The sequence below is a fragment of the Periplaneta americana genome, chromosome 14, assembly GCF_040183065.1.
Source record: "Periplaneta americana isolate PAMFEO1 chromosome 14, P.americana_PAMFEO1_priV1, whole genome shotgun sequence".
NCBI lineage: Eukaryota > Metazoa > Arthropoda > Insecta > Blattodea > Blattidae > Periplaneta > Periplaneta americana.
In genome coordinates, this window is record NC_091130.1 from 28,621,762 (window position 1) to 28,635,836 (window position 14,075).

Genomic DNA, 14,075 nt, shown 5'->3' on the forward strand with positions numbered 1-14,075 from the left:
TTTCTGCTTTTGAACGTTACGTATTTATGTGTTTTGAATTAGATGAGGAAAGTGATAAAAATTTGAATAGCATTATTATTAATGAGATTATAATCACTTATTACATAACATTTGGTTTGTTTCAGGTTCTTTTTCTTTATTACGGCGATCTGATTTCACTTGTCTTTTATTCTCTAAATAACTTAGAAAATTTGTGTAAAGGATGCTATTGTAAATAATATTGAATGAAATGCTAATACCTTTTTTTCTTTTCAGTATACTGATCTTCCTCCTGTATCACACAGCAGGTTTTATTTTTTTTAATTGTCTAATATGGTGTGTCTTGTGTTTGTGATCTCAGCTATCGTCCGTATTTGCCCCTGAGTTTCGTGGTGCAGGAATTGGCTTTCGATTCGGATGAGAAGTGCGTAGAATTTCTAACACCATTTGGTCTCACATTTGAGGATGTCCAGAGGACCAGGATTGATTGCAAAGCTAGTATGTCCGCACTCGGAGCTATGTGAAACAGGGTTCACTTTGACCAGCCTTTCATGATCGTGCATTTGTCACAGGGGAAGGAAATATGTGCTGCTGATATGTCTTCAAAACTAGGTCTAAACCTATAGTTTGTATTGCAAATTGCTGGGAGGTCCCAAGGGTCTATTTGTGTCTTCAAAGTCATAATGAAACCAAGAATAATTCTTCACTGCCATGCTTTATCATTGGTGACATTTAAGTATATTGTACAAAACACGTACATTTGGGAGCTACGACGATGTTCTTTTTCTAGTAACCTAGCTTTAAGTTATTGCAGAAGACAACCTTTCTTTATTTATCGTTATTATTTAAATATGTGGACAGTGTTGTGTGGTGTTGTTGCTGCTCATAATTCTACAGTATATTTAAAGTGCGTCACCGTTTTAAAGTAAATTCACGTGGACAAGAATAAAATCAGTGAAGTGTATGCATTCCAGTTAGAATTGAAGAAGACAACAGCTTTTTGTACGGGAAAATATTGTAGCAGTTCCATGAAGAAAATTCAGCTTCTGAATGTATGCAGTATGAAGAGAATATGTTATTGCTCAAGATGTTCACGAGATACATACATTGAAGAAGACTTATTTCCACAGTTTATTGAGAATAAGGATGTTACTCGTATTTTAAGAAACCATCTTTTTTCCGATTACAAAGGTTTTGTACTTAACTATGTCGCAAGATGCAGCAGAATGAAATAAAATGGAAAGTAATGATATACAAAAATACAACAATTTGGAGTTGCAGTATCCGTGAGTCCATTGCTTTCTTCACAGATGAGTAAACATTGAAGACAAAGGAGATATAAACCCACAGAGAATATTTTATAGACTTCTAGACACACATATTTATTTTTAAAGTTGGGTATGAATTACTTCTCTGAAAACATCTTTGCAGTTTCATTACAAATTTTCACTCTGCTTTCATCCAGATGTTAAGGTAGTATTATGAGGACTGAAGAACAACATTTGGATGAAAGTGTATAGAAGAAATTTGTTTTGGAAACACAACTGTAAATAGTGAATGCAGATGACCATACAATTATAACATCAAGATTAATGCAGAAGATTTGTGTGCTGTGTGAGTATATAAATCCATGAGAACTCGACAAATTTTGGATGCAATCAGGATTAAACTGTCTTGACTACATTCAGATTTGTTGAGAATACCTTGACAATAACAACTGTAGGTTCCTGCAACTTGACCTTATACCTCCAGTTACATATTTACAGTTTATTATATCAGAGAGGAATAAGAAGGAAATTGGAAATTCTGCTTAAAATTGAATGCATTAGCTGTTAATGACCTACTGTAGCCAGAATTCACCACTGAAAATTACAAAATTCAACTGAAATATTCTGACAGGGGATATTTATCGAGGTGAGAGCTTGCCACAGATGGAACCAAATGTTACAAAGAAACCTTCAAATCCATAAAGAAATTTAATAGGTTTCAAGCATTTACAATATGATAAAACAAGGAAGACCACCATTGGAAGAGAATGATGTATTTGCAAGTTCGTTGCATGTTCAGCATTCCAGGTGCCATCACTTGTGTGAATTCGACATTATTTCGTCTACAGTAATAAATCATCAGGAAGAAGGAAGGAATTGGAGTTTAAGCGTCATGTTTATGGAGTTGAGCAATATGACGTCAGCTTGCTGGGTATTCTTCCATCACTTGTATCCTTCCTTCGAACTAAGCAACATTTTTGTAGATTCATCATTTTTCTAAGAAGGTAATAGACTTCCAGTGCAGAGTTTTGTGAGAAATCTGTTTCGTTAGGGGTGCTTAGGTTGTCTTCCATCATTTCACATTAACATTGGGACCTCCCTTTTGTAAGGAGTTTTTTTAGTCATGTTCTTTAAGCATATAAATACCCAACATTTTGTAGCAGCTCACAGACGACTGTAGGATTGATGAAGGGGCTTCGAGGTGGAAAATCGGTGCTGCATTCTGCGAAGGAGAGGAAGATCAGAAGAAAGAAGATACTACTCAGTTTAATGTGTTTGAACATTAATTTTCTTTCATCTAGTCAACAAATACGTGTGAGGAATCGGTAGCAAGCCTTCTACCTGCTAGGAAGATGAAGATGTTTCCAACGGTTTTTTTTATCTTGTATCCTATTGCAGTTTCCTACTTGGAGCCTTTCTTTGGTCTTAACATTCCTTTTACAAAACTTTTTTTTCTCAGCATTCAAGCCGTTTTAATTTGCTTTACATCTTCAGTTTAGAAGACTAATGTTTTCCTTTGAATTCATATTTGTAAAATTATAAAAATGTATCTAGTGAAATGGATTGGTATCTCTCCAAAAAAGTGTGTTAATATGTACATAGAATATTGCATAATAGGTAATTTCAGAAGTAAATATTTTGTCTCGTTAAAAATTGAACTTCCCGATCAAGATTGGAGTTACATTTCAGAAGGTAATGTAGTAGACAGCGGTGTTACTGTATTTTTTTCCCCTCTTCTCTTTTTTGTTCAAGCATTGTATTATACCAGGAAGTGAATTTGTGGATGAACCACATTTTCTTAATATGATCATTCCAGTTTTAAAAAGCTGTATATAGGTATGTGAGTGTGCGTGTGTAAATATATGTATGTGGGCTTATGTCATTACATGCATTTTTAAAACTGGATAACATATTTTTCTAAGTCGGATGTGACATCAGGATAGGTGTGAGAACATGCACATTGTACCTGAGGAACTCTCTTGGACATGTAATGTAGAGATTTAATGAAAAATCTTACTGTATGAGAAACATGAACATTTGTGGAAAATCTGGAGAACCTTTATTTTCTTGTGTGTTATTAATAACATGGAAGAAAAAGTATGTTCATTTTAACGAACTCTTTACCATGTTTAGTGGTTTTGTTATGTACATAAATCAAACATCTGGTATAATAATAAATATAGTGTTAATTTTTTATATCATTCTCTCAATTTTTTGTAAATTATCAATTCCAACTTTGTATTATGGAAATGAGTGACAGCAAACCTCTCCAAATGTTAAACATATAGTAATGTTGGCTGTTACCTCTTATCTAAAAGAAATAAAATATATTAAAAATGCAAGACTAGCCTACATTTATTTTAGTTTCACATTCTCTTACTATCTGTTGTAGAAAATATTTAGATCTTCCAGATTAAATTGCCATGAAAAAATTAATAATAGCAAGAGTAACAACAGAAGTGTTTTGCAACATTCACTGAAGATTACACTGAAGAATGCTAACAGAATTTTTCCTATTTTTTTATTACTATTTATTTCACAATGTCGGAAAATATAACAGGCAGTAAGACACATTTCACATATTACAATGAATTTGCATAATGGAACAAATTGCACAAAAAATACCATGTGTGTATTGCCATGTGTAATCAATCAGCCATTCTGATCAATATCCACTTCATATATCGCTTACAAAGTAACTTACTCTATTTGCTACACAAAGTGTATTCCGTCTCTGAACTGTTAATTGTAGAATATACATGAACTGGTGACTGATCTGTCTGCACCAAATGCAACATGGGTATTATGACAGTTGTGTAAGAGATTTGTGCAAAGGGATAAACTACTAATGCCACATTTCTTAGTTAAGGTACTCCATATGACATTAGTAACACTATTATTATGAATACTAAAGGTGTGAAATGAAAATGTATAACATATACTTGAAAATAACGAACTAAACTTAAAAGAAGACCATATTGGTTAGGTTTAATAACACTGTCAATTTTTCAATTAACATATATTGGTTCTACACCTTTTCTTCTGCCTCACCAATCCTTGCACAGTTACAAATTACCCAGCCTCTTCCAGTAAGTGTACTAATGTGTAAACCTTCCAAAGCAATAGTGTGAAATACTTCAGCTTTTTTTTTATCCCCCCCCCCCCCCAAACATGTTTCATCCCATATCATTCTAAAACTACTGTCAATTTATTCTCTCCTTTTATGAAATTTGCTGTCTTGTTCATGGCAAGCAATAATGCAGACGGTACTACTGCCCGTGCCTCACTTCCTGAGCTGTTTCTTTGCGGGGTGAGACGCAGAGGGGGGGGAGTAGGAGGTGCTGGGTACGCATGTGCCTACTACCCAACGTTCAACACATCGGCCTTTTCAGGATTCCTTTCGTCAGCTATGGAGCAAGATCAGCCATGGACAAGCGAATGTATAGGCTATCCCCTCACAAAACAGATTATGTCCTCATCAATACACTACAGTCTCTACTCGAGATTATCGACCTAATCGCGATTATAGTTGTCATGTGTACACATCCATAAACTCTTTCTTCAATGGCAGTGTTTCTCAAACTTTTTCCACCGCGAAACCCCTTTTAATCTAAAGTGTAATTGCGGAATCCTTGTAATATTTTATTAGTATTTAATAATTAACAGACAAGTGAAAGCTAGTATCTCAATAATTCTGTTCAGTGGGACGAATGTAATTGCTTTTTAAGCCTGCAATCTGGTTTTATGGCAGAAAGTTGTAGTCTCATTTCTACTGTACTTCTGCATTTTGTCTTTTCGATATTTTGTTTTAGTGAACACATACACAGAGAATCCAATGATGAAAGTGATAAGTATTATGGGTATTTTCCGTTTTAGATGTTCATTAAACATATTATTATTACGCATGTTCTTGGATTATTATTATCATCATCATCATTATTATTATTATTATTATTATTATCACCGGTGGTTTCATGTTATTACTGATTCATATTTTCGTAACATTTATATATTTTTATAGTATCCACTAAGTATAAAATAGCCACCGGAGCAGCCCAGTCGGCTAAGGCGCTTGCCTATCGATCCTGAGTTACGCTCGAGCGCAGGTTCGATTCCCGCTTGGGCTGATAATCTGGTTGGATTTTTTCCCCGAGGTTTTCCCCAACCATAAGACGAATGTCAGGTAATCTTTGGCGAATCCCCGACCTTATCTTGCCAAACACTATTTTGCTATCATCAATCCCGTCGGTGCAAAATAACCTAGTAGTTGATACAATGTCGTTAAATAACCAAGTAAAGTATAAAATAAAATTTAAAATCACATAGGGCTCACGGAATCCCAGAACATACTTTGAGAAATGCTGCTCTATGGTACTTCAGTAGTTGTCCACACTCAACGAAGAATGGCCTAGTGTGTACATACATTTTAGGAAATTGCCATCAGAGATAATAGCAATAGTGGTAACCACAATTATAGTATCCAGTATTATAAACAGTAAAAACCCCTGAACTGGCATAGGATAATGTTTTCAGAACACGTAATATGCTGCCGTGCCGCCACGCTGCAGCTGACGTGCCAGTCCGAGCAGACCTATAAGCACTAGGGAACTCTCGGTTCAGGACGTGAGACACGGGCAGTATATCACTTCAAGTGGGCCGAGTTCCAGTGTGAATAACCGTATTTACATAAACAGCTATTTTGATTCTTGTATTACAAGAATAAGCATTTGGTTATTTCGATACACTACTACGATTTTTTTTTTTTTTTTTTTTTGCATTCAACATAAATACAGACTTCATATACTGCCACCAAGTTGCTAATTTTTGCTTCATTTCCAGAGGCACGTATATTTTATATATTCATTATACTGGAAATGAATTCAGTACATTATGAAATTGTTCAGATTTCAGAAATATAAATTATATAATATCCCCTAATTGCATCTTTTGTTTAAAGAACTATAAATGGCTAATGAGGGGTCAGGTTTAGGGAGTTTTGAATGGACATTTTATTTTTCAAATACCACCTTCAATTTTTATCTTAAGGGATCAGGGAATAGGAAGTTTTAAATGGACATTTTTTTCAAATACCACCTTACTTCAATTTTTATCTTATTTTCTGGTATGTTATACCTACTCTACTACTCTATGCAAGGTTTGTTTACCTACTACATGTAGAAAATAAAAAAAAATCTCTGCTATTTTGCAAGATACAGACATTTTTATGGTGGTTCTTTGACTAAAGTTAGTTTCAGGCTCTTCAAATAACGCGCACACACACATACGTACACTCACGCACACTGAGCTGTCATTTGATATTCATAATTGTGAAAAATTAATATTGTATACGCATAATTCTATGTTCTGCAATGAATAAAAATACACACAAATATACTGCACTGCCTTACAATGTTATTACTGGCATAACAACTGCTACTACATTATGTGAGGCTGGGTCACTACCATTGCCTTGGATATCATCACTAAGTAAGGGTAAGCAATTTAATTGCCCTTGGAGGTTTTAAATTAGTCTCTCCACCTACTCAAACTCGGATTTTTAAATCAGAACTTTTGTAGGTGTGTTCACATGGCACTTGCCATGCTATTCATGAGATGCTAATTGAAGTTCAGGTCTTAGAGCAAAAAAAAAAAAAAAATACCGTTTAGTTTTAGTAGATAACGATTGAGTTACAGATTCATAAAAGGCAAAATATACTGCTGACAGAAGTGACCAATTATTACTATAAGATCGTAGAGCTAAAAGCTGGTATTTCCCTTGAGCATATGCCTTTCCTAAAATGATGGCACTGACAAAGATTTGCAAGAAACAAGGTAATTCAGTTGACAACTATATTCTATATTTTTATAATGAATAAGCAGAACTACTTCAAAAAACAAATTCAATCAATCTTCTTAATGTATCTAGCTGTTTGCTGACAACATAAAGTCCACTGTAGTCTGTTCATTTTTTGTTTTTATGAGAAATGAGAGGTATTTTGGAAAAAAGCAAATTAGCAACTGTTAATTGTAGTAGTTCTAAATTCATTCTTTCCGTTTCTGCAGGAACACAGGATATGTTTCTAACATCAGTATCATGTCTACTACATCAGTAGAGATGTTTCTTAACTGTTTCCTGATTTATGCTCTTTGTTAAGTGGAGTAATAAACTGAACTGCATTTATATTCAATTACAAACTGAACTGAAATTACATTGGTTTGGGACATTCTATCTTATATGATGATGTTCACATCGCTGAAAATGTTCTCTATATACAGTAATTAAAAAATACAAATTCTTTAGTTATGCATCACCAGTAACTACGCTATATCGTCGCCTGAATGCAAGAACTAGGTAACTTGATTTTTCATATTTTGTGACATCGCCTATTTACTAATTTATTGCACTAAGAAATATGTCTCGTTTTCTTTTACCTATTTGTTATATTGAAAAATAGATGTCGCTGGTATCATTCGATCACTTACCTAGATCCTGGATTGCATTTTGTGCGATTTTTGCTATGCTATAAAAGAGGTAATTAAAAAAAGCAAATTTCGAGTTACCTAGTTCTTGCATTCAGGCGACGATATAAAATAACCAACATTTATTTTTAAAGCATTATGCACCGTACTTATGTTTTAAGTTTTGAGGCAAAGTAATTTCATAACAGATGCAAATGCGAAACATAAATGCCCAATGTCTATATACAATTTTACAGTGTCTTTTAAAGCGAATTTTCGAGTTCCTGAATAACAGAACATCAATTTAAAGTCGACATTTCTCTCAAATATAAAGAGGATGGAAAGAAAGATGCAAATGTTTGTATAACTGCTTGAAAATATATTAATATTTAAAAGCACTTCAGATATTCTCACATTCTGATTTTCCTGCATAACAGAAAGAATATAAATGTTTAATATAGTTGTACTGACATATACCCACCCAACATAAGCTCGCTCTCCAGCATACTGGCTATATGGCCACAGGATGTTATAAGCTAAGAAGCCTACTATGACAGTAGTGTGTAGTGATGGTGGTATTTGAAGTCCTTGTTTGCGAACTGCCAGTTACACAGACAGGGAAACGAAACTATTGTACTGTGTGATGTTTCTCTTCAGAATGTCTGCACACAGACCTAGCACTCTTTCAAACCTGAAACACAAAACATAAATTAGCTATTATTAGCGACCTGAAAATTATGCATTTGCGAAATCAGCGAATTTTTTAATTTCGGGGTAGAAAGTCTTTTCCTTCATCTGTAAAGGTACGGCCACACGTCGCTACTTTTGCAGCACTACTTTTATACTGCAGCTGCAAAAGTTGCGTGTCGTGTTCACACGTAAGCCAAAAGTAGCACGCTGCACGCTACTTTTCGTGCTGTGCAACCCGAGTGCTGCAAAACTTGCAACTGGAGGTTGCGAGTCTGTTCACACGCAAGGCGCTACTTTTGCAGCCGCAGTCATGCTGCAGGTTTCCATCTCCGTATTGACTTCTCAATATACATTTTGTGCTTATGTTTGCATTATTAAGAAACTCATGCGAAAGCTTTCTTATCTATTATTTGCTTTTCTGTCGTATCTAGTATTCAGAAATTGACATTATTTTTACTATAAAGCTTTTAAAAACGCCTATATACTTAAATGATAATCAAAAGTATATTCACGTAATCAATGTTGGCAACCTTCCTGTTTGGAACTACGCTACGCAAAATTTAAAAAATGAATTATATTGTCACCAATTATGCTCACACTGTGTTGTGTATTTAATAACTGTTACAAATAATTTATTTTCATCACATTTAACATTAAAATATATCCAAGCAATAAAAGTATCATTGGCACATTTGGGTGGTAACACTGGTTGCAACCGCAGCAAAAGTTTAAACAAAACTGAAATCAAAAATGCTGCGGCTGCAACCCTGAGAACCCTGTTCACACGTCGCTACTTTTAAGTAGCGGGCAGCAGGTTCGGCAGCCGCTACTTTTCGGGTTGCACCGTTGTTCACATGTCGCAGTACAAGAGTTGCGCAGTTTTTTGTACTGCAGTGCTGCAAAAGTAGCGACGTGTGATCGTACCTTAAGGTGATTTAGCATGACTTCGTTTTGCATTGGACGAAGGCGTGTGTGACTGGGTAAAGAACTGGTTCGGTAGACAGCCCACAAGCTTTTTCAAGAATGGGACTGATCGTCTTGTCTCGCAGTGGGATACAGTTTTGGAGATTACTTTTTGAGGTAATAAAATATGTTCTATTATACTTTTTTGCATCTGATCCGTTTTCATTTGACTGTTCCTCATACTACACAACCACTACTATAATATGCTGATGATATGGCATTGTTAGCAAAAGAGGAGACGATACTACTAGAGCTAAATGACAGCTATAAGCAGTATGTGACAAAGATAAATGCAATTAAGACGAAGATCATGGTCATAGCAAGAAAAATAAAGAATGTAAACTTGCGAATTCTAAGTAAGGAAGTATAGCAAATGAACATTGCAAAATAATGTAGTAAGTGACTGAAGTAACTGGAAATTATTTTATTAAGAAATATTTTATGGGGCCGAGATATTACAATAAAAACAAAAACAAACATTTTATAATTCAATTGTAAAAAGCACAATTACATATGGATCAGAGACATGGCATCTGAAATCAAGAACAATACATAAATTACATTTCGACTGAAATGGATTTCTGGCAACGATCTGAAGGATTTCGAGGAGAAAAAACATCAGAAACAACGTGAGAAGGGAAAAAATGAAGCTGAAAGGATTCCTTGTAGAATACATTAAAACAGCGCGGTTAAGATGGTTTGGCCATATAAAAAGGATGAAGATTACCTTTAAAGATTTATGAATGGATTCTGACGGGAAGAAGAAAGAGAGGAAGCCCAAACTTAACCTGGACAAAGGGAATAGTTAGAACACTGAGTGAGAGAGTTTAGAGGGGGAGATTGGGAGAATAGAAATGAGTGGCTATAAATTCTTGAAATGGGTACAGGAAGATGTCAAAGACATTGTAAAACTGTGAAATAAATATATTGTGTTGCATAAGCTTTATGTTGTAAGCGAAAGGTTTGCCTTTTTTAAATCGAGGTATGCCAAGGGAAAATCTTGGGGTAGCATACAGACTCTGGTTTTTCTCCCCACTTTCCACACTGATAATAAAAGGTAAAGGTATCCCCGTAACATGCCATGAAGGCACTTGGGGGGCATGGAGGTAGAGCCCCATGCTTTCCATGACCTTGGCACTAGAATGAGGTGGTGTGGTCGGCACCACGCTCTGACCGCCTTTTACCCCCGGGAAAGATCCGGTACTCAATTTTATAGGAGGCTGAGTGAACCTCGGGGCCGTTCTGAAAATTTGGCAACGAGAAAAAATCCTGTCACCACCTGGGATCGAACCCCGGACCTTCCAGCCTGTAGCCAGCTGCTCTACAAACTGAGCTACCCGGCCGCCCCTCACTGATGATGATGATGATGATGATAATAATAATAATAATAATGGTTCTATTTAACCTGGCAGAGTTAACGCCAGAGGGCCTTCTCTAACTCACAAAATGTCATTGCATGTAATTTCTCATCTGTTAAATAAAGCTTATGTTATCTTATAATATTTTCATATCACGTGATTTATACGTTCTAGGACTACGCACAAAAAAAAAAAAACCTACTGCAATATATTTAAGATGAAGTGGTGTCCCGGATTTTGATTTCATAAAATGGGATCCCTAATTACATTCATGTAGGAAATACTTGTTACCTTGCTCTATCCAATTTGACACATTTGAGCGGTCCCTTGGCCACCACTGTTGCTGCTCTTGGCCTGTCTAGAAGTAATGCTATTTCACCTGGAAGTTAAAAAGAAAATCATGTTGGTATATTGTAATGCCATCACAGAAAAGCTACATGATAAGAAATACGAGAACAAAGCAGACCATAGTTCTACATAGCACGAAACATAATGCAGATTATTTGAATGTACTGATTTCCTTGTTTTTTTATGCATTCCTTATAATATTAGTAATGTGGCGCACAGCATGTCACCTCAGAAAATTAAAATAATAATTAAAGAATGAGATGTTAGCACATAAATGGCTCGTGTTAAATTTGGTTACATAGATGGAATTATAAAATTTTACATAACAGTCTTCACCAGAATTAGATCCAGTTAGCAAATTAAAAAGAACTGCAAGTGTTTTAATAGACTAGAAGTAACTACAGTGCTTCTACCAGTTCTCTTCAATGACTTACAATACTATACAATGCTGTACAACGGTGTAGAACAAACAAGAGTCCAATGTGGAGTAGCTATTTTAATGGACTATTACACTTTTACTACGTCACACTACTTTTGACCAATAAAAAGGTATGAAAGGACGTCTTTCAACCAATCATGGCTGCTTATCGCACAATTTTATCGCGTCCCTAGCATTTGTTTCTTTGTTTGCCAACATTTCAAACTGCACTGTACAAACCACTCCAGTCGATGCACAACACTTTCAAATATGACTCGCATTGGCATTCAAGAACAAGAATTAATAAAGATCACTGGTCATAGCTATGCATCTTCCCTGAAACCCTATTTACAAATAAATGAAGAGCACCATTCGGAAATCCTGACTAAGTTGAGGGATACACCATGTACATCAATGAGTTCACTTCTTTTACGCACACGTCCAATATAACATCAATGGAACCACCAAAACATTCAAATTTGAAAGTCGTACTTTCAATAATTGTTTCTTTTAAAATTATTCATGTTTATTTTTTATTTCATCATCGTTAATTAAAACGTTTCTTGTTTATTTCATCATCCCTAATTAAAACTTTTCTAACACTTGTTTATATTATTTAGGTTATGTTTGTTATAGCTTCTGCTATATGATATTATAGATAGTCACGTATATCAGAGATTGTTTAATACTAAGATTTATTGAAAATCATCTGTCAAGTGACGTTGATTACTGGGATCCGGATAATTGAAGTGGAATGCAAATGTTTTAATAAAAATGAAACTGAATCAACAAAGCCTTCTTGACTAGTAACCGTCCACAGAGTTCAATGAAGATTCCATAGTTGGCACAACTGATAACAAGAAAACAATCATAAAACACTTCTGCCATCTAGCGTAATATTGAGATGGTACAATAATACATTTGAAGACAGTTGTATTTTCGTAAGTCAATTAATATTTTATTGTATTGGAGTACTTTGTTACTTCTAATCTCTATATACTTTCTTCTAATCGTGTAATAGTCAAATCCCACTCGAGTTTTGATTTTCTCTAGATAAATCAAAACCTCTAGTGAGATTACTGTTGATAAAAAATGGAAAAATAAACTGGACAGTTATTGTTACATAAATGACAGGATTATAACAGCAAGACTGAAAACTGAACGTGGCTACATGATGATAACTGCTGTCTATGCTCCTGAGGAAGGCAAGAAAGAGGAGGCAAAGAAGTTTTATAAAACATTGCAATCATTAGTGGATAAATACGCAAAAGACCACTATCTGGTAATAAGTGGAGGTCTTAATGCAAGAGTTGGCAACGTCCCCATACCTAATGCAGTAAGAAATAATGGAGAATATACTATTAATAAGAATGGACAGAAACTGAAATTAAATAAGAAGTGATCTAAATGTAGAACCTCTATACCATACATGGGCACAATTTTCGGTTACATAAGGCACTCGATTTGAAATAGTTTGTTTACTAGGAGAGGAGACTGCAGAGTAGGATGGGAAATATAAACTGCTGTGACCTGCGTCACCTTATCGTAATCGCTAAGGCGGTCAGTGGTGAATTATTAGGAAAGCGCTTGGTTAACATGAGAGACTCGAAAACTTTTATTCAATTTGGCAAATTAATTTGGCAGCTTTAATCATAAACCTCTTTACTGTTTCTCCGTCGCTGAATTGATTTAAATCAAAGGCGAGAAATTTCATAACTAGCCAATAATATTCCATCACGTCTACGCTTATTTTCTTGAATATTCTGGCGTTTCTCAAGATTACTTAATAGATTTGCACGTTCTCGACCTAAAATAATTTCAGAAAATCATATTTCGTTTTCTACGCACATTTGATATTTTTTTATAAATTTCTTTTGGAAATAATACGTACAAACAACATTTAATTCCTCGTACCTTTTAATGCAGCGTGTTTAAGGTATAATGTCGTATTTAATATACTATGCAAATGTTAAGATCGTAAATTTTCTTCGGAATAGTACGAAAAAATAGCATTTAACTTGTCTTACCTTCTAATTCAGCATGTTCTTTATGACATAAGGAGTAATGTCGTTGTATATTAAATTTATTAATGCCTAATAGGATTTTCGAGCATAACATACATCGTATGTTCTCCCCTTCTAAACAGCAAAAAAACTCTTCCTCCCATTTCTCATGAAATAATCGTTTTCTAACGCGTACACACTGCTTTGATAATGCCATTATGCCACCACTGATATTGCTTATGAAACTGATATAGAACCTCTCCATGCCTAGGGAGGAAAGGGGACTGTGAAGATGATGTCACTCAGAGCAATAAGCTCTATGAAGGTCACTGAGGCACAAATTCTCAAGTGAGGCACGATGCCCAAGTATGCTCTATACAATAAGGTGATAGAATAAAGACAACCGTGGGCTGATCATATGAACAGAATGAGTGATGAGAGATACCCACTAATAGTAAAAAATTATAAAGCAAGAGGACGCAGAGATGTTGGATGTCCCAGAATACATTGGGCTGAAATATTGTGAAGCCAGAACAGGTGACATGCCTACACTTTGAAGTGTTGATGATGAAGATATCTGGAAACTCCG

The 14,075-nt window shown here is 35.1% G+C and overlaps 2 protein-coding genes across 7 annotated transcripts in view; one reads left to right on the forward strand and one right to left on the reverse strand.

Annotated features, from left to right (window-relative positions):
• The window catches only part of LOC138713210 (leukocyte receptor cluster member 8 homolog), a 46,690-nt gene extending 43,247 nt beyond the window's left edge, over window positions 1-3,443 (forward strand). For all 4 annotated transcript variants that reach the window (XM_069845113.1, XM_069845114.1, XM_069845111.1 and 1 more), the window contains one exon: window positions 341-3,443. In XM_069845113.1, the coding sequence (XP_069701214.1) occupies window positions 341-503 (163 nt within the window). In that variant the 3' untranslated portion in view covers window positions 504-3,443. The remainder of the gene's footprint in view (window positions 1-340) is intronic.
• Window positions 3,444-4,404: 961 nt separating this feature from the next.
• The window catches only part of Pka-R1 (protein kinase, cAMP-dependent, regulatory subunit type 1), a 378,940-nt gene continuing 369,269 nt past the window's right edge, over window positions 4,405-14,075 (reverse strand). For all 3 annotated transcript variants that reach the window (XM_069845115.1, XM_069845118.1, XM_069845116.1), the window contains exons 6-7: window positions 11,009-11,096; window positions 4,405-8,397 (exon numbers count right to left, since the gene is read on the reverse strand). In XM_069845115.1, coding sequence (XP_069701216.1) covers window positions 8,313-8,397; window positions 11,009-11,096 — 173 coding nt within the window. In that variant the 3' untranslated portion in view covers window positions 4,405-8,312. The remainder of the gene's footprint in view (window positions 8,398-11,008; window positions 11,097-14,075) is intronic.